This window comes from Pleurodeles waltl, chromosome 4_1 (genome assembly GCF_031143425.1).
Source record: "Pleurodeles waltl isolate 20211129_DDA chromosome 4_1, aPleWal1.hap1.20221129, whole genome shotgun sequence".
NCBI lineage: Eukaryota > Metazoa > Chordata > Amphibia > Caudata > Salamandridae > Pleurodeles > Pleurodeles waltl.
In genome coordinates this window covers 236953412-236972913 of record NC_090442.1, presented here as the reverse complement: position 1 = coordinate 236972913, position 19502 = coordinate 236953412, and the positions used below count along the sequence as shown (strand labels likewise).

The 19502-nt window shown below is 44.5% G+C and overlaps 1 protein-coding gene across 3 annotated transcripts in view; it reads right to left on the bottom strand.

Moving 5' to 3' along the window:
* Positions 1–19502, bottom strand: part of RESF1 (retroelement silencing factor 1) — a 243184-nt gene that overhangs the window by 42439 nt on the left and 181243 nt on the right. For all 3 annotated transcript variants that reach the window (XM_069228210.1, XM_069228208.1, XM_069228209.1), the window contains one exon: positions 15842–15919. In XM_069228210.1, coding sequence (XP_069084311.1) covers positions 15842–15919 — 78 coding nt within the window. The remainder of the gene's footprint in view (positions 1–15841; positions 15920–19502) is intronic.

Genomic DNA, 19502 nt, shown 5'->3' with positions numbered 1-19502 from the left:
CATGAGCATCTCTAAAGTGGTGTAAGAATAAGGAAGAGCCAGCTCCACAGAAGACAGGTCAGTATGTAAGACATTAAGAAAAGGGTCTGTGGACATTTGCACAATAGGGAGTTGTAAATGCACATGCTTTAACATGTCTGCAAGAGCAAAAGTAGCCTCAGAAGCCAAACCAAGGGATGCTATGAGGCTAGAAGCCGGCAAGGAGTCCAGACCGCTAGCAATGGCCGAGTCAACTACCCAATCCAATGGATGAGGCGGAATGGTTTCAGAATTTGGAGGCTGAGAATGGAAACCAGGACCCTCTGATGGAAGAACTGGAAAGTCAGCCTCAGCAAGAGCAGATTGAAGAATAACCAACTCCAACTGCATCACTCCCGGCGTCGGATTCAACAATGATCGCCGCCAGGAGGGACAGACTTTGATATTGGAAGGGGCTTCGTCCTACTCCAGGGGCGTCATGCAAAGTCACACGCACCACCACCACAGAAGTCGGCAAGGTAGAACTGGTACAAAAAGTCCCTGAGTCTAAATATGTGTTTCAGTTAAAAACTAAGACACCTTGGGGATTGAATAATGACTAGGAACTTTTTGTACATTTATGAGGATTTTGGGATTCTGAAATTTATTGTAATATAGCCCAGAGGAAATTTGCTATAAAAAAAAAAGGCATGATCTATACAGATTCATGAATATGGTACTATATATCCAAATAGGCAAATAATTACAAAATTATTTAAATTAATGATGTGTGTTTAATGGAACCTTGTGAATATGGTAAATTAGGTTCTTATCGAGTGATTAAGATATAGAATTCATTGTTGGTAATTGATCTTGAAATTGATAGGTAACCAATGAAAATAAGCAAAACCATTCTTGAGGATTTTTTCTGTTAAATTCAAGCTTTTAAATTCACTTTTAATATTATTATTGCACATTGAATTATAATTTTTTGTCACATATATTGTTTGAGAAAACATGATAATTTATTTTATTGTTTAGATTTTGAATATACTACAAGTCCCAGAACGCCTTTCATTGGTAATAGTGATTTGTGGGTATAAAAAGTGAACAGAGTGGAAGGACTTATGAACTTTGATGAAGTCCGTTTGGTCGAAACGCATAGTTTTGTTGCATTGAATAAATCATATAAAGGAATAAGCCCTCACAGAGTGCGTGGCAGTTTTTCTTTGGCAAATTATATATATATATATATATATATATATATATATATATATATATATATCTCTATATCTATATCTATATCTAAATGGAAAATGTCACTTACCCAGTGTATATCTGTTCGTGGCATGAGACACTGCAGATTCACATGCTGTGCATATCCCGCCATCTAGTGTTGGGCTCGGAGTGTTACAAGTTGTTTTTCTTCGAAGAAGTCTTTTCGAGTCACGAGATCGAGGGACTCCTCCCCTTTCAGCTCCATTGCGCATGGGCGTCGACTCCATCTTAGATTGTTTTCCCCGAAGAGGGTGAGGTAGGAGTTGTGTATATAGTTATAGTGCCCATGCAATGGAGTAAGTATGTATGTACATAATGTGGCTAAAAGTGATAAATTTACAAATGTACAAGTTTATTTTTATCAACTTACAACGGCTACAGGCTCCTGGGGAGGTGGGAGGGCGCATGTGAATCTGCAGCGTCTCATGCCACGAACAGATGTACACTGGGTAAGTGACATTTTCCGTTCGATGGCATGTGTAACTGCAGATACACATGCTGTGCATAGACTAGTAAGCAGTTATCTCCCCAAAAGCGGTGGTTTAGCCTGTAGGAGTTGAAGTTGTTTGAAATAATGTTCGTAATACTGCCTGTCCTACTGTGGCTTGTTGTGTTGTTAACACATCCACACAGTAATGTTTAGTGAATGTATGAGGAGTAAACCATGTGGCTGCCTTACAGATTTCTGTCATTGGTATATTTCCTAGAAAGGCCATGGTGGCGCCTTTCTTTCTAGTGGAGTGTGCCTTTGGTATAATAGGCAGTTTTCTCTTTGCTTTAACATAACAGGTTTGAATACACTCAACTATCCATCTGGCAATGCCTTGTTTGGATATTGGATTTCCTGCATGAGGTTTTTGGAGAGCTACAAACAATTGTTTTGTTTTGCGAAATTGTTTGGTTCTATCAAAGTAATACATTAGTGCTCCATTTATGTCTAATGTATGTAATGCTCTTTCAGCTACAGAGTCTGGTTCTGGAAAAAACACTGGGAGTTCCACTGTTTGGTTTAAGTGGAACGGTGATATAACTTTTGGCAAAAATTTGGGATTTGTGCGTAGAACCACTTTATGTTTGTGTATTTGTATAAAGGGTTCTTGTATGGTAAAGGCTTGTATTTCATTTACTCTCCTAAGAAATGTGATAGCCATTAGAAAGGCTACTTTCCATGTTAAGTATTGCATCTCACAAGAGTGCATGGGTTCAAATGGTGGACCCATGAGTCGTGTTAATACAATCTTGAGGTTCCACGAAGGAACTGGTGGTGTTCTTGGGGGAATGATCCTTTTTAGCCCCTCCATAAATGCTTTTATGACTGGGATTCTAAATAACGAGGTTGAATGTGTAGTTTGCAGATAGGCAGAAATTGCTGTGAGATATATTTTAATGGATGAAAAAGCTAACTTAGATTTTTGCAAGTGTAGTAGGTAGCCTACAATGTTTGTTGTGGACGCATGTAATGGTTGAATTTGATTATTATGACAGTAATAAACAAATCGTTTCCATTTATTTGCGTAGCAATGTCTTGTAGTAGGTTTCCTAGCCTGTTTGATGACCTCCATACATTCTTGTGTAAGGTCTAGGTGTCCAAATTCTAAGACTTCAGGAGCCAGATTGCTAGATTGAGCGATGCTGGATTCAGGTGTCTGATCTGTTGTTTGTGTTGAGTTAACAGATCTGGTCTGTTTGGTAGCTTGATATGAGGCACCACTGACAGATCTAGTAGTGTTGTATACCATGGTTGGTGTGCCCAAGTTGGTGCTACTAGTATTAGTTTGAGTTTGTTTTGACTCAATTTGTTTACTAGATACGGAAGAAGTGGGAGAGGGGGGGAAAGCGTAAGCAAATATCCCTGACCAACTCATCCATAACGCATTGCCCTTGGAGTGAGTGTGTGGGTACCTGGATGCGAAGTTTTGGCATTTTGCATTTTCTTTTGTTGCGAATAGGTCTATTTGCGGTGTCCCCCCGTTTTGGAAGTAGGTTTGTAGTATCTGGGGATGAATTTCCCATTCGTGGATCTGTTGGTGATCTCGACTGAGATAGTCGGATAACTGGTTCTGAATTCCTGGTATGTATTGTGCTAATAGGCAAATGTGATTGTTAATCGCCCAATGCCAAATCTTTTGTGCTAAGAGACACAACTGTGTTGAGTGTCCCTCCCTGCTTATTTAGGTAGTACATTGTTGTCATGTTGTCTGTTTTGACAAGAATGTGTTTGTGGGCTATTAGTGGTTGAAATGCTTTCAACGCTAGAAACACTGCTAGTAGTTCTAACTGATTTATATGAAGTTGTTTCTGCTGAGTGTCCCATTGTCCCTGGATGCTGTGTTGGTTGAGGTGTGCTCCCCACCCTACCATGGAAGCATCTGTTGTGATCACGTATTGAGGCACTGGGTCCTGGAAAGGACGCCCTTGGTTTAAATTTATAGGATTCCACCATTGAAGCGAGGTGTGTGTTTGGCGGTCTATTAACACTAGATCCTGAAGTTGACCCTGTGCTTGTGTCCATTGTGTCGCTAGGCACTGTTGTAATGACCGCATGTGTAATCTTGCGTTTGGGACAATGGCTATGCATGAAGACATCATGCCTAGAAGTTTCATCACTAATTTGGTGCATGCCTTGTATTACGTTTTGGAATGCTTGTACCCTTTGTGGACTTGGAGTGGCAATCCCTTTTTTTGTGTTGATTGTTGCTCCTAAGTATTGTTGTATTTGACACGGTTGTAAGTGTGATTTTAGGTAGTTTATTGAGAACCCTAGTTTGTGAAGGGTTTCTATGACATATTTTGTGTGTTGAAGACACTGTTTTTGAGTGTTGGTTTTTATTAACCAATTGTCTAGATACGGGAATATGTGTATGTACGGTCTTCTGAAATGTGCTGCTACTACTGCAAGGCATTTTGTAAATACCCTTGGTGCTGTTATCCTGAATGGTAACACTTTGAATTGGTAATGTACTCCTTGGATTACAAACCTCAAGTATTTCCTGTGTGAAGGATGTATGGGTATATGGAAGTACACATCCTTGAGATCTAATGTTGACATGTAGTCTTGTTGTTTGAGCAAGGGGATTACGTCTTGAAGTGTCACCATGTGAAAGTGATCTGGTTTGATGTAAAGATTTAGTGTTCTGAGATCTAAGATGGGTCTCAGAGTTTTGTCTTTTTTGGGTATTAGAAAATACAGGGAATAAACACCTGTTCCTTTCTGATGGTTGGGTACCAGTTCTATTGCGTCTTTTTGTAACAACGCTTGGACTTCTAGTTGTAATAGATCCAAGTGCTGTTTGGACATGTTGTGTGTTCTTGGAGGCACATTTGGTGGTAATTGTAGGAATTCTATGCAATAACCATGTTGGATAATGGCTAGGACCCACGAGTCTATTGTTATTTCCTCCCAATTTTGGTAATACTCTGTGAGTCTCCCCCCCCCACTGGTGTTGTGTTGGGGATTTCTGACACTGAAGTCAATGTTTAGTTTCAGGTGTTTTTGGGCTTTGGAACTTTCCTCTAGTTTTAGGGAACTGTCCACCTCTGTATTGCCCTCGAAAGCCTCCTCTTTGATACTGGCCCTGGTATGTGGGTCTGGTTTGTGAGGTTGAGGGTTCTGTGCTTTGGGCCCAAAACCCCCCTCTAAATTGTGTCTTCCTAAATGTGCCTCTGCTCTGTGGGGAGTAGAGCGCGCCCATAGCCTTGGCCGTATCAGTGTCCTTCTTCACCTTCTCTATAGCTGTGTCCACCTCCGGTCCGAACAACTGCTGTCCATTAAAAGGCATATTAAGCACAGCCTGTTGGATCTCTGGCTTAAACCCGGAGGTGCGTAGCCATGCGTGTCTCCGAATAGAGACCGCTGTATTCACAGTTCTTGCGGCTGTATCCGCTGCGTCCATTGCCAATCGTATCTGATTGTTCGAGATACTTTGGCCCTCTTCCACCACTTGTTGTGCACGCTTTTGTAACTCCTTGGGCAGATGTTCTATAAAGTGCTGCATTTCATCCCAATGAGCTCTGTCATATCTTGACAATAAAGCTTGGGAATTGGCAATGCGCCACTGATTGGCCGCTTGTGCTGCAACTCTTTTCCCTGCTGCATCAAACTTTCGACTTTCTTTGTCGGGTGGTGGTGCATCTCCAGAGGTGTGTGAATTAGCCCTTTTACGTGTTGCGCCTACTACTACTGACTCAGGTGTCAGTTGTTGCGTGATGTACACAGGGTCTGTAGGGGGAGGCTTGTACTTTTTCTCCACACTAGGTGTGATGGCTCTGCCTTTGACGGGCTCTTGAAATACTTGTTTCGCGTGTTTCAACATCCCTGGTAACATTGGAAGACTTTGGTACTGACTGTGTCGACGACAAAGTATTAAATAAAAAGTCATCCTCAATGGGTTCAGCGTGCAGTGCCACATTGTGAAAAGCCGCTGCTCTGGACACCACTTGCGTGTAGGCAGTACTGTCCTCAGGTGGTGATGGTCTTGCTGGGTAGCAGTCTGGACTATTGTCGGATACTGGCGCATCATATGGATCCCATGCATCTGGGTCATCCTGGCTCATCCCTGTGTGCATTGGAGATTGCATCATAGGGGGGGTTGCAATTGGTGACAGTTGCGGTGAGTGGTGTGGTGATGGTTGTGGCGAAGAGCGAGGTGGAGTTACTGCTTTTGCCACTTTTGCTTGTGGTTGTTTTTCTTTGTCTTGGAAAGCAAGTTTCCTTTTCATCCTTTTAGGAGGGAGAGTTCTTATTTTCCCTGTTTCCTTTTGAATATGGAGCCTTCTTTGTGTATAATCTGGCTCCCCCACTTCTAGCTCTTGAAAAAATGTATGGCCTCGTAGTTGTGTTGAAAGGCATTGTTCTTCGGAGTAGGAGCTTGTTTTCGGCTCCGAAGCTGGGTGTTTCGGTACCGAAACTTTTTAGGTTCCGAAGCCACTTTTTTCAGTTTCGGTGTGCCGATCTCTCGGTGCCGACTTAGCTTGGAGCCGGTATCTCGTTGCCGAGTCTGGTCGGAGCCAGGTTCTCGGTGTCGAGTATACTCTGTGCCGGGATCTCGACCGGACTCGGATTACTTCGACACGTGTGTGCCCTTTTTCGGCGCCGATGGATGGTCACCAATTTTACGGGTTAAGCCATGGCCTGCCGGCAGTGGCGTCCTCTGGGCCTTCATGATTTTGGCGTGAGTTTTGGCCGGGGCTGGTTTACTCACGGTTTTCGGCGTCTGCTCTGTTTCGGGCTCGTCCGAGTCAGAGTCAGCAATGGAGAAAGTCTCCTCTTCTTCGACGTCGTGGTGTCCTGACGGCACCAATGCCATTTGAAGCCTTCATGCTCTCCGGTCCTGTAGCGTTTTCTTCTACCGAAATGCCCAACAGGCCTTGCAGGTATCCTCTTTGTGTTCGGGGGACAAACACAAATTACAGACCAGATGCTTATCTGTGTAAGGATACTTGTTGTGGCATTCGGGGCAGAAGCGGAATGGGGTCCGTTCCATTAGCCTTGAAGACGCATGCGGTCGGGCCGACCAGGCCCCGCCGGGGGTTAGAAGCCCCGAAGGGCTACCGGAGCTCTTCTTTGATTCGGTGTCGATCTGCGTTAACTAACCCGATACCGAACGCAAACAATACCGTTGATTTTTTCCGAGATTTAACTAACTTTCCGAACCGAAAGAGGAACACGTCCGAACCCGATGGCGGAAAGAAAACAATCTAAGATGGAGTCGACGCCCATGCGCAATGGAGCCAAAAGGGGAGGAGTCCCTCGATCTCGTGACTCGAAAAAGACTTCTTCGAAGAAAAACAACTTGTAACACTCCGAGCCCAACACTAGATGGCGGGATATGCACAGCATGTGTATCTGCAGCTACACATGCCATCGAACAGATATATATATATATATATATATATAGTCTGTGACCCCAGAAAATCAGACACTCCTGGACCTACAACTGGACTGTCAGAGGGACTGCAATACTGCCCAAAGGACTCTCCTGGACTGCTTTTCTGGAAGGGCAGCTCTCCTCCTGCTTGTTGCCTTGCTGCCTGCTGGCCACTGACTCTGTTGGAAGGACTGTCTTCTCCCACAAGTACTTTCCAAGGGCTTGGACTGAACTTGCCTCCTATTCTGAAGTCTCAGGGACATCAAAGACTTCATCAAAGAGAGAAAATCCAGCGTACTGGAAAACTGATACAACGCCTGCAAAAAATTGACAGCACTTCCCTCGCAGCTGAAAAATCACCACATTGCCTAACGGATCAACACAGTATCAGCTCCATCCTATCACAGCATTCTGGATTTTCCGGCATCATCCCTTGGTGTCAAAATATCCCTGCACCGCAGTAAGCAACCAAGGCTGTGCTCCCGGAAATTAACGCATCACCTTGCTGAGTGGAATTAAACAACGCATCACCTTTGCCATGCCAGAAAAACCAACACTTTTGCTTTACGTTCCAACACATCTCCTCCTCTGCATCATTATTTTTTATGCATCCCAGGTACTGTGTGTTAAAAGGATACAACCATTGATTCTTGTGGATTAAGATTCATTTAAAATGTCTAAAAACGGATACCTTCAATTGTCCATATTAATTTATCTTCCATTTCGGTCTTATTTTATTCAGATAAATATTATTCTTTTTTCTTAAACTGGAATGGAGTACTTTTTGTGGTGTTTTCACTGTGTTACTGTATGAGTTATTGCACAAATACTTAACAAATTGCCTTCTAAGTTAAGCCTGCCTGCTCTGTGCCAAGATACTGGAGGGTGAGCACAGGATAATTTAGGTTGTCCTGTGACTTACCCTGACTAGGAGTGTGGTTGCTACGTGGACAAGGTGCATACCTCTGCCAACTAGAGACTTAGGGCCTCATTATGACCCTGGCGGGCGGCGGAGGCCGCCCGCCAGGATTCCGCCCGCCAGGATTCCGCCCTCCATTATACCGCTCCGCGGTCAGAAGACCGCGGAGGGTATAATGAGTTTTTCCCTGGGCTGGCGGGCGGTCTTATTCCCTCCCACGAGGATGCCGGCTCGTAATCGAGCCGGCGGAGTGGGAAGGTGCGACGGGTGCTACTGCACCCGTCGCGTATTTCACTGTCTGCTACGCAGACAGTGAAATACTAGCGGGGCCCTCTTACGGGGGCCCCTGCAGTGCCCATGCCATTGGCATGGGCACTGCAGGGGCCCCCAGGGGCCCCACGACAATCCCTACCGCCATCCTGTTCCTGGCGGGCGAGCCGCCAGGAACAGGACGGCGGTAGGGATTGTCAGAATCCCCTCGGCGGCGCAGCGAGCTGCGCCGCCTTGGAGGATTCTTACGGGCAGTGGAAAACCGGCGGGAGACCGCCGGTTTTCCCGTTCTGACCGCGGCCAAAGCGCCGCGGTCAGAATGCCCAAGGGGGCACCGCCGGCCTGTCGGCGGTGCTCCCGCCCCCGTTGGCCCTGGCGGTAGAGAACCGCCAGGGTCAGAATGAGGGCCTTAATTTCTAACTGCCAGCATGTAGCTGACCACATCCTTGTGGGCTCTCCTGGGAGCTTGCTCCTAGCCCTCTTTCACCAAACTGAGAGGCCCTCTTACACGGTGCCCATAAAAAAGTTTAAAGAAGCTGAAGCCAACCCCCTTCTGTAGTATAACCCTGTGTGCCAACAGGCATGATAGGAGGACATCCTACATATGTATCATGGGTTGACACGGACCCATAATCATGCCTTTAAGGGTACAGTTGAACCTCTCAATCAACCCATTGGTTTGAGGGTGGTAAGGATTGGTGAATTTGTAGGTCACCCCACACTGCTTCCACATGGCCTTCATGTAATTGACAAGAAGTTGGTACCCTGGTCAGATTCCACTTCCTTGGAGAAACCCACCAGGGTTAGGATCACCATCAGTGCCTTGGCCACAGCAAGTGCAGTCCCTGTTCTCAGAGGGATACCTTCCAGGTACTGAGTGGCATGGTCCACCAAGACCAGAATGAGTCTGTTGCCCATGGGTGTCTTAGGGTCCGGGCCCAACTATGTTGATGCCCACCTTTTCAAAGAGGGTGGTAGTGACAGGGAAAGGTTGCAGGGTGCTTTGCACTCCCCCTCCTCCTTGCCACTCCCCTGGCATGTTGGACAGGACCTACAGTAAACATCAGAGAACTTCCTCGTTTGAGGTCAATAAACGTTGGTGACAAGCTGGTCAAAGGTCTTGTTTTGCCCCAAATGACCCGTCGGAGGAAGCTTATGAGCCAGACTCCGTAGCAAGGCCCTGAAGTACTGGGGGACCACCAACACACATGTTGCACCAGGCTCAGGAGCTTTAGGTTCACTATACATGAGACCATTCTCCCAGTAGAGTAGATTATGTGCTTGCCAGAGGCGCCACCAGCTGCCCCTTCCTCAGTCTGCTGCCAAAGACCCACAAGAGTAAGGCACTCCTGCACAACTCCTCCCTGGTGGGGCCCTCTCCTTACTGCCAGCTGGATAGCTAAGGCACGTTCCCCAGTTCCGCCACTTCTTCCCCTGTAAGTGCCAGGGCACCCACCCATGCTGGGGGAATCTCAGGAACAGGTTTTTCATGACCCTTGCCCTTCCTCTTTTTGGCAAGACCCAGTGCCATTTTTCCAGACTCCAGGTCCTTCTGATCACCCTCTACAGCTGCCATGGACTATGTGGTCAGGCTAACCAACTCAGGCAATCTCAACATTCCTAAGTGTGACCAGAGCTACACATCCTTCCAGATATCTTAAGCAGACCTGAGAGCCTTCACCCACCTTCTCCCTATTGAAAGGGAACCAAAGCCTCTGTCATGGTTATCAGAAGCAAAAACTTGGTGGAACACATTAGGGACTAAATTCTATGAGGACACCAGATGACACCTGACAGTTTGCCAGCTGGCTCCTGCCTCTCGGTCTCCAACCTTTGCCCACTGATAGTGACCAACTGACTATCTCTCTGTCACCCTGGGACACTAGGGTAACTCTGCACTGTCCCTTATATGATCTGGGCTCCTCTCCAAGCACTACACTAGCCTGCCCCAGTGACTGGCAGACTGGGGGGCTGTACCTGCTTGGGACACTTAGTAGATCTGCTGAGTGTCAGCAGGAAGGACACTATGAGGGGGATACCGTCATGGAAGCACTTCTTTTCAGCAGGGGAATGGAAGCACTTACCCACAGATCTAGTTTGTGTCCCTTTATAGAGCTACTTGTTTTTATTTTTGTCCCTCCCCTTCTTCTGGCGAGGACCCTGTCCACCTTTGTGGTTATCCACCTCAGATACATTTTTATGGACTCTGGTGTTGACCCAGTGGTCCGCCTCCTTAGCAAGCTCCCTGGGGTCAGAGACCTTACTGCCAAAAAGGTGTTGGCGTAGCTCTGGAAAACAAAGACTGGGCATATGCTCTTTGGCAGTCACGTTATACAGCCGTTGGTAATCCTTTAACTCACTGCCTTTCACCCAGCCATCACATGCCTTGCACAAGGAATCTACACAAACCATCCAGGTCTGTGGGGATAGCTTCTGGCTGTCCCTGAACTTCTGTCTGTACTTTTCTGGAGTCAGACCAACTTTCCTGATTAGGGCCTCCTTCATGGTGGGGGTGGGTGGGGGGGGGAGGGTTGGGAATACCTCATCCTGACACTCCCTGCTAGGGCCAGTAGAATGTCCCTTCCCTCACTAGGAATGTACCTCCACAGACCAGCTTGCCAATCCTCCTCAAATACCTTATGCATCCATACAGCAATCTCACAGGCCTCAAACCACCTGTCTATTTTGTCTCCAACCACAAAGTCAGACACCAAAACCTTGGGTATGTGGATCCTCTGGTCAGAGGGCAGTACAGAATCGCTGTCACCTCTACTTCCATAGCCTTTATATCCAGTTCCTTTAGTCTCCTCTCATGAGCGAACCTCTCCAAAGCAATCCTCTCCTCCATGACCAGTTTCTTTTGTTCCTTTTCCATAGCCAGCCTTTTCTCTTTTAAGGCTCTCACCTTCTCCAATTTAAGCTTGGCCAGCTCCACTCTCAATTTCCTCTCTTCTCTTGTGCCCTCCATCTCCTCTAGGGACAGGCTTCTGGATGACACATTGCCCCCCTGCCGGGGTGGTATCTCCAATCCTAGACGAATGCTGCACCCCTCTCCTCCACAGGCAGGAGCCCAAGACCCTCTGCCGCCAGGACATGATCCTAATCATCCTCTACATCCAGCTACTTCTTTTCCACATCCTCCTCTGGGTCTATATTCAATGTAGCATGGGCTTCTGACCAGGCTCTCGGTTGCTTTTGCAGTTCCACCTTCCTTGTGGAGTGCTTTACTGGAAGCCCTAAGTCCATGCAGAAATCTCTGAGCTGGGCCACAGTGTGCCCCTCGTTTGGCCAGCTCAACATCCATTTTTGCAGGTGCAGATGTAGAAACTCCAGTCAGAGACATGAATTTAGGAAAACAGAATGCCAATCAGGGAGAATAGAAAAATTAAAAATGCTAATCAGGAGGAAGTGTCTTGATTTGGATGTGTACAGTAGTGTACACCAAAGTACTGGAAGGTACTGCACAAACAGGGTCTATCCTTACCGCTGATCACCATTGTTAGAAATGGGATCTCTGGTTGGCAGGGGTATGCACCCTGTCCAGGTAGGAACCACTACTCTAGTCAGGGTACGTCTGATACACACCCTAAATTGACCTTTGCTCACCCTCTGGTAGCTTGGCACAGGGCAGCCAGGCTTAACTTAAGTGTTGCACAAATATTTTTTACATTGCCTCTTAATACAGTACAAAATGTGAAACATAATCCACACCAGGTTCGAAAAATAGATCTTCATTTAAGGAACAAAACAAGACCAAAAAAAAACAAAATTTCAGTAAGTATAGGTCCACCACAAATTAAGAATATCTGCAAATGTGGAGCTTAAAAGCTTAAACCACCAACCAGAGGGCAATCTGGGCACAATAGTCTGGGGCAAAACCAAAAGCTCAGGCACGATGGAGCACAGGCTGGCTACAGGGACCAACCTGGTCTCACTGAAGGGGTACCTTGTATAGAGGGTTGCATTGACATCCAAGATCTGATGCAGGGAGCAGGAGTGCTCATGAGAAGGTGATGAGTTGGTTCTAATGCGCGCAGTCAAGTATTCGTGGTCGGTGAACCTCGCAGTTGTCAATGCAATGTTCTTGAGGTGCAGCGGCGAGCCCTTTATGATGAAGGTGATGTATCGCAGTCAAGCAACACAGCCAGCGTAGAGAATGTGATGGAGTGAGGCTCATGGTACTGAGCCAATCCTGAGCTGCACAATCTCAGTGCTAAGTCCTCATCCTCAGTGGTGAAGCGTCAGCACTGAGGAGAGAAGTAGCAGTTCTGATTGGTGCAGTGACAGCAAAGGGTGGATTTTCTCATAACACAGCTGCAGAACCCACTTCCAAGGGCCCGTGACTGGATAGGCACCACCTGAAAGGTCAGGACTCACAGACAGCAGAGTTCAGATGCTGAGGAGTTACAGGCAGTCTTTGATGTCCCTCAGACTGCAGAAGAACAGGAGGCACGCCAGGACGCCCTTGGAGTTCTGGGGATGTAGAGATTCAGGTCCAGTCCTTCTCACTACCAGGCAGGAGGGCAGCAGGGCAGGCACAGAAAAGTAGGCATCCAGCAAGCCCAGCAGAGTGACAGTGCTTTCAGCAGCACAGTGGCCCTTCCTGACAATGTCCTCAGGTCCAGAATTGTACTGATTTGGTGGTGTTTGGGATCCAGTACCTATACCCACTTGGGCCTTTGAAGTGGGGGAGACTTCAAAGAGAGGCCTTTCATAGTGCACAAAGTCCCTGCCCTTCCTTCACGGGCTCCAAACCCTACAGGGGATTATGCTCCCCTTTGTGTGGGGACAGGCACAGCCCTATTCAGGTCAAAGTGTCAGCTTCTCCCTACCATCTAGCTCTAGAAGGCCTATCAGCCTGGTGATGGGCCATCAGGATCTGAATGACACCTCAACTGCCTTTGTGTGTGAGTGTCTAGCGGGAATGCACAAAGCCCAGCTGTCACCTATCCTAGAATGTATTCAGAGACAGGCAGAAAGCACAGAATGGTTAAAGTAAGAAAATGCCAACTTTCTAAAAGTGGCATTTCCAGACCTACAACTTAAAAGCTGACTTGTCCTTAAGTTGTGATTTACACTTGAAATATCTATTGACTTATCCTTAAATTGTGATTTACACTTGAAATATCTATCTTGTCCCAAATGGAAATTGCACCTATAAAATGTAACAAGGCAATCCCAATGTCAACTTATGGGACAGATAAGCCTTGTAGAAGTGAAAAATGAATTTAAGAGGTTTGCGCTACCTGGACATGTAAAACCTAAAACTACATGTTCAACTTTTTAAATACATTGCACCCTGCCATTGGGGCTGTCCAGGGCCTACTTTAGGGGTGACATATGTATTTAAAAGGAAGGTTTGGTCCTGGCAAGTGAGTTAATTTGCCAGGTCAACATGGCAGTTTAAAACTGCACACATGGGCTCTTCAATGGCAGGTCTGAGTCCTGTTTAAAGGGCTACTGAAGTGGGTGGCACAATCAGTGCTGCAGGCCCACTAGTATCATTTTACTTAGCGCCCCTGGGAACATGTGGTATACTTTATTAGGGGTAAACAAGTGCTACTTGTGGACATTCCAATGTTATGTTTTAGGGCAAGAGCATATGAACCTTAGCAGTGGTAAAGTGCCCAGAATCTAAAAGCCAGCAAAAACCAAGTCAGCCAAACAGGCGGTCAGAAGGGAAAAAAGTCTAGGAGCAACCATGCCAAAGATGCCAGGTCTAACCATCAGTGTAAATATATAAACAAAGAAAGACACCTACACAATCACAAAGTAAAATGCCACTCAAAGTAGGAGAGAATCAGTCATTTTTCTTTCTATTTTTAAAGGTAACTAAAACATTATTTCTTCCTCTTGCTTCCTCCAATTTTTCTGCTAGGATTAAATGTGCAAGGTTTAAAATCATGCTTTTGGTCTGACATTTTAAACACTGCAGAGAACCTGAGAATATTAAAATAATGTTTGATCTTATGGTAGTGTTTGCTTATTTCACCTATAGGTGAAATGTCCAGCTCATAAGAATCTTGGTCATTTTTACCAACAGACAGCATGGGTAAAACCCTTTGATACATCACCCCCCTTGTCTAACAAGTCAATATTGATAGCAGGTCACTTGCTAATAACCTCAGGCTTTAAAAATTCAATGCAAGGTACAACAGCAGGTATCTTTTAAAAGACTGTTGTCACCATGCACATGGGATAGTGATGAAAGCATGACAAGACTCAAAATGCATAGCTGTAAGGCAGTCAATAGTTTTAGATGTTATCACCAGCCAATTCTGGCTTTTATGTTATCTTGTTCTTTTAACCAACCGCACTTTACTGCTGGAAGTTTTAGTTACAATGTTGACTGCAAAATTTCAAGTCCCTGATTACAATGTGATGTCTTTGAAATGGTCAGGACTGACTTGAAGTGAGACATCTGATGTGGGGACACTTGACAGATAAATGTCCACACAACAACAGCACATCCTTAATGTAGTCAGGCAAAGATTGCAAAAAAGCAATGGTGAGCATGCCTAAAGCATCAAATTTCAGGTTCCTTGGAATGCAGGGCTAACTAATCTGGTGTAATTCAACAATTTAAAGGTTTCACAAAGTACTATGCTTTTGGCAGGTTTGGCCACACCTTTTATATCATAATATTCAGTAAGGGGCAGGTGAAAGACTTGCAAGTGTGTCCAGGAAAACATGACAGTTTAAAGGTAATCCGGGACACAAACTCTAGTTCAGTGCAAATCTTACCAGAAGAAACGCAATAGACCAGTTTGGGAGTTAAACCAAAGCTGCAAGAGCTCTCAAACACAACATATTTACTTTTAACCATCGCAGTATGTCATTAAAATGCACCAATATGTTCTGGACTTCCTCATCTGACATGTAGCAGAATAATCTAAACAGGACAGAGTGGGCTAAACCAAGGTCATATCTACCCATTGGGTAAAAAGGTGTTTATGTTTTTAAAAGCTGCTCCATATTTAATCTGCTGAAGATTTCCGGGAGGAGCTATGGAGAACACCTCAAAGCACCAGAATATATGAAACTATTCTGTGTTGCATGAACTGATGTTTGATGACTTGATCTTACTTCTCCACCAAAGAATACCAGCAGGAAGGAAAAATGCCCTTCTTTGGTAACACCAAAGAGAGGAATTGGCCATTACACAATCAGTACAGCACACACATCGTATTCTTAACTGGTTTCTTTGATGAAAACAAAGCAATAATGTTAACAACTTTCTGCATTAAGGTACTACATTTCACATGTGTCAACAACCACTGTGACCTATGACACCCCATCGTACCCCAAAAATAGACTCCTGACCAGTATTCTGCATACAGTAAAACCTCTGCTAGTATTTGAGACAAATGATGGTAACAGATCGCAAAATGTTTGATCTACTGTTACAGCTGTAAAGAGCAGTCCACTTTCTTTTCAGAGGCTATTATCTTAGTTAGCAATAGTTATATTAGATACTAGTCTACAAAACAATTCTCTTTGTTTGAAGCAGACTATAAATGCAGTGTCCCAAAAAGATTTAAATATTTACCTTGAAATGTGTTCATGTCCACCTTCCTTTTCTTCAGAGGGATATTTTTCAGCCAATCTTCTTTTCTGCTCCGGATTCCTGTAACATATTACGGTAATTCAGTATGTACAAAGCTTTAATATTATCATCATTAAGGCATAATCACTTTTAGTGTTGTAGGAATATATAATTACTGACCCTGAACATTGAGATGCCTGTTAAACCATGCATTTGCAACCATTTTACTACTCAAGTCTTTCAATTATTTAAAAAACATTGTATTGTCTCTAAGAAAAACGTAATAAAACCGTAAAAGGTTCATGTTCAGTATTAGCTCACACGGTTTTAATAATGCCTCAGACTCCATTATGTCTATTTAATGTACTAGAAAACATTTCTAATCTAGTGGATTTAATGGAAACTAGCATTTGTCCCACAATTAAATGCTGGGTTGGTCGAAAATCAACCAGGGTATTTTTCCTTTGAGACTGGCTTCACCTTGGGCAACATCATATGAAAAACTATACTTCACAGGTCAGAGGCAAACATTAGTAGTAGAAAAGAAGAACAGGGATGAAACATTGCACCAAGAACACTAAATAAGTGTCCACAGACCGCCACTGCAAAGAGGTGTCACAGACTCAGAATGAACCAATTCCAAGGTTCGCTGGGTGCTGTGACTGCATGCAGAGTTCAGGGCAATCTCGTTGCTAAGGCTTGCACCATAACAAAAACATCAGTCATGACAGTGGTCAAACCTACCCAAACCCCCTTTGGATAAGCACTAGAGAAGCAGAGTAGGAAGGACTGCAAATATCAGACACAGCAGAGAAGCCTGCGATAAATGTAAGTGGGCAAATCTTCTCTTTCGAAAGAAAAATTCTGATGACACAGAGGAGAACCCATGAACCTGCTCTGCCAATGCAGCCCTTGCTCCCCATTGGAACGGTGGTGAGGAACTGCAGCTATCACTCTTCCATATAGCAGAAGACTGAGGTGAGGCAGAGTTGGACGGGAAAAAAAAAAGACAGATGAGGAGCTGCGGGTGAGCAGATGCCAGCGATGAGCTACCTTCATGAAGAAACACAAAGGCAGTACCAGATGAGGAGTCTGTTAAAGCTTCATGGAGCTAGGCAGTATAAGGGCTAGGTGAGATGGATGGTAAAACTGCGCAATGAGGACACATGTTGGCAGACTCAGTGTGCCTCTCTTGCTTGTGACACAGGTAGAGTAGGTTGTATTGGAATGTGCAATAAGGACAGCAACCATCCAGTCTGGAGCCCTCATCAATTCTTGTGGCACAGTTATGGACACTGGAGTGCTCAGTAATAGTGTACAGCAGTCAGAACAATCAACCTGCATTCAAAGGAAGCTGAAGGCAGACGAGCACAAACTGAGGTGGCTGGGACGCAGCAATAAGGAGAGAATCAGATGGTATTGCTCTAAAAAGACGAGGAGTGCGTCTGTTTCTTTTGACAGAGTGTGGTAACGCACACCAGGGCCCACGTAGAGCCTCCATTTTAGATTGCATATTTTAACTAAGCCTTTCTTTCTGATGGGGACGTTTTTACTGTTTTTTCACTCTTGCATTAATGTACTGTGGAAACACTGTACATGCAGCCTAATTCTTGTAAGTGTTGCTGCCATGCAGTTTGTACACCCTGTCCAAGGCTAGGCACACAGAAAGCGATGCCCTGGTATCATGATAGTCTGTTAGACATCTCCTTATTTACAGACATATTGCATTAGTTCTGCGCTTCGGACACAGTGTGATATGAACAGTGTTTTTATAAGAACTGTTTCTGTGCTACATTCGGCAGAAGAGCATGTCAGCTGGGATTATCCTGGAACACTAACAATGAATGAGATGCAGTCCTGCTGATTCGGACCTCCATCTTGCAAAGGATGATAGTCTGCACTACACCAGACCAGCTTCCTGGTACATCTTTCCCAGGTATGAGGGGTGGGGGTATAGGCTATTCCAACTGATCTGGTAGAAGGTACTCCCACTATGTTCGATAGTGTAGGTAGTAACAGATAGGAGTAAACCAACACAATAAAATTATCATGGTTGAACTGTTTATCTTTTTTACCATTTTTATTATGTGGTTACCATGCTTCGATTCATCTGCCTAATAAATTGCAAGTTATGCCTTTTATGCAAGAATATGAATGTTGCAATAAATGTTTGAAAATACATTTTCATACCTTTCTTGTGTACTATCTTGGGTATGCAGAGCGACAACGAAAGTGTAAATGCGTTTCTACGATCTCCTTGGGAATCTGAGTAGTCGAGTTCGAGATTGCAAACACGTTCTTGTGTTCTGGTAAGTTTAGGGGTTTAGATGGGGCACTGTGAGCTAGCTACGAATTGTGTCAACATTTCCTGATGGTATAGACGGACTGAGTCCCTATAACCTTAAGTTTATGTTGACCTGCTACACAGTCCTACTTCATTTGTAGGAACTGTATAACATGGTGCCACCAACGTTCTAGGTCAGGTACTTATTTTTAATAGCTGTTTTGTGTGCCCAAGGTACTCTTTTCACTTTTAACAGACATCAATGGTGTTAGGGATTATTCCTTAAGCTTAATAGGAAACCTCTATTTTAGTCTGAAGATTGTTCAAGCTTGAACCTTTAAAAGTATCACCCCACCATAGTATTTCCTCTGTGAATCCCATTCTTTAAAATGGTGAATACAATTAACATTCCGGTTAATTGCAGAAATGCTCTTACAGCACATTTAGTGGCACAGGGACTTTTTATTCATGGGTAATTTTTCCTGCAGTAGATGCAAATAAACATTTCACACATACAATGAGGCCACAGCAACTAACCAGTACAGGCCTGATCAACAATTAGAAATACCATTAACATTTCAGCAACATCAACAATAGCACTAAGGCACCATTCCACATGCACTGCAAAATGCAAGACCGGGTCCACTAAGCAACGATGGAATGACCTGGCCAGTTCTAGCCGGCTAAACTCCATACCCAAATTTGACACCATTAAATGCTGGTTAACTCCGTAACCTTTACACAGGTCTGGTTAGACCAGGTGTCTCCAACCAGTCGATCACGAGCTACCAGCAGCAACCTTCAGAGTACTTCACAGCCTGGGGTTAATTTATATTACGCACAGAGTCACATTTTTCTTTTTAAAGTTAAGGGAAGGCTGTGTTTATTTAACATTGTTAACATCAGGCTGCAGATAGCACGGCCTTAGAAGGAGCAGTGCTGGAGTCAGATTTGTGAGCTATAGAGGTGAAGAATTTAAGTACTACGGTACTTAACACTTACATAAATGTCCTTGTCAACTCAATATTGAAGCATGAGAATAAAATGATGTTTTTGAAAGCTTTAAAATCAAAGAAAATTAAAAATGAAAGTTATCCTAATGATTAAGTTGATTTTTCATCGTAATTTTCTCAATTTATTTTTCAGTGTTTCATTTACAAACAGCAGGCCTCTTGCACCAAGTGGCCAGTAAAACACTATGTCACATTTATAACTGAAAAATACAGTAATTTTTTAAATAGGAGAAATTTAAAGTGGAGAAAAATGTTCCACATCATGAACATTTATGCACTTTAAATTTCTCCCATTTACAAAAAAAATGGCTGTATGTTTGTGGTATACCTGTAACGGTGCAACATATAGTGAAAGGTATGTCCTGTG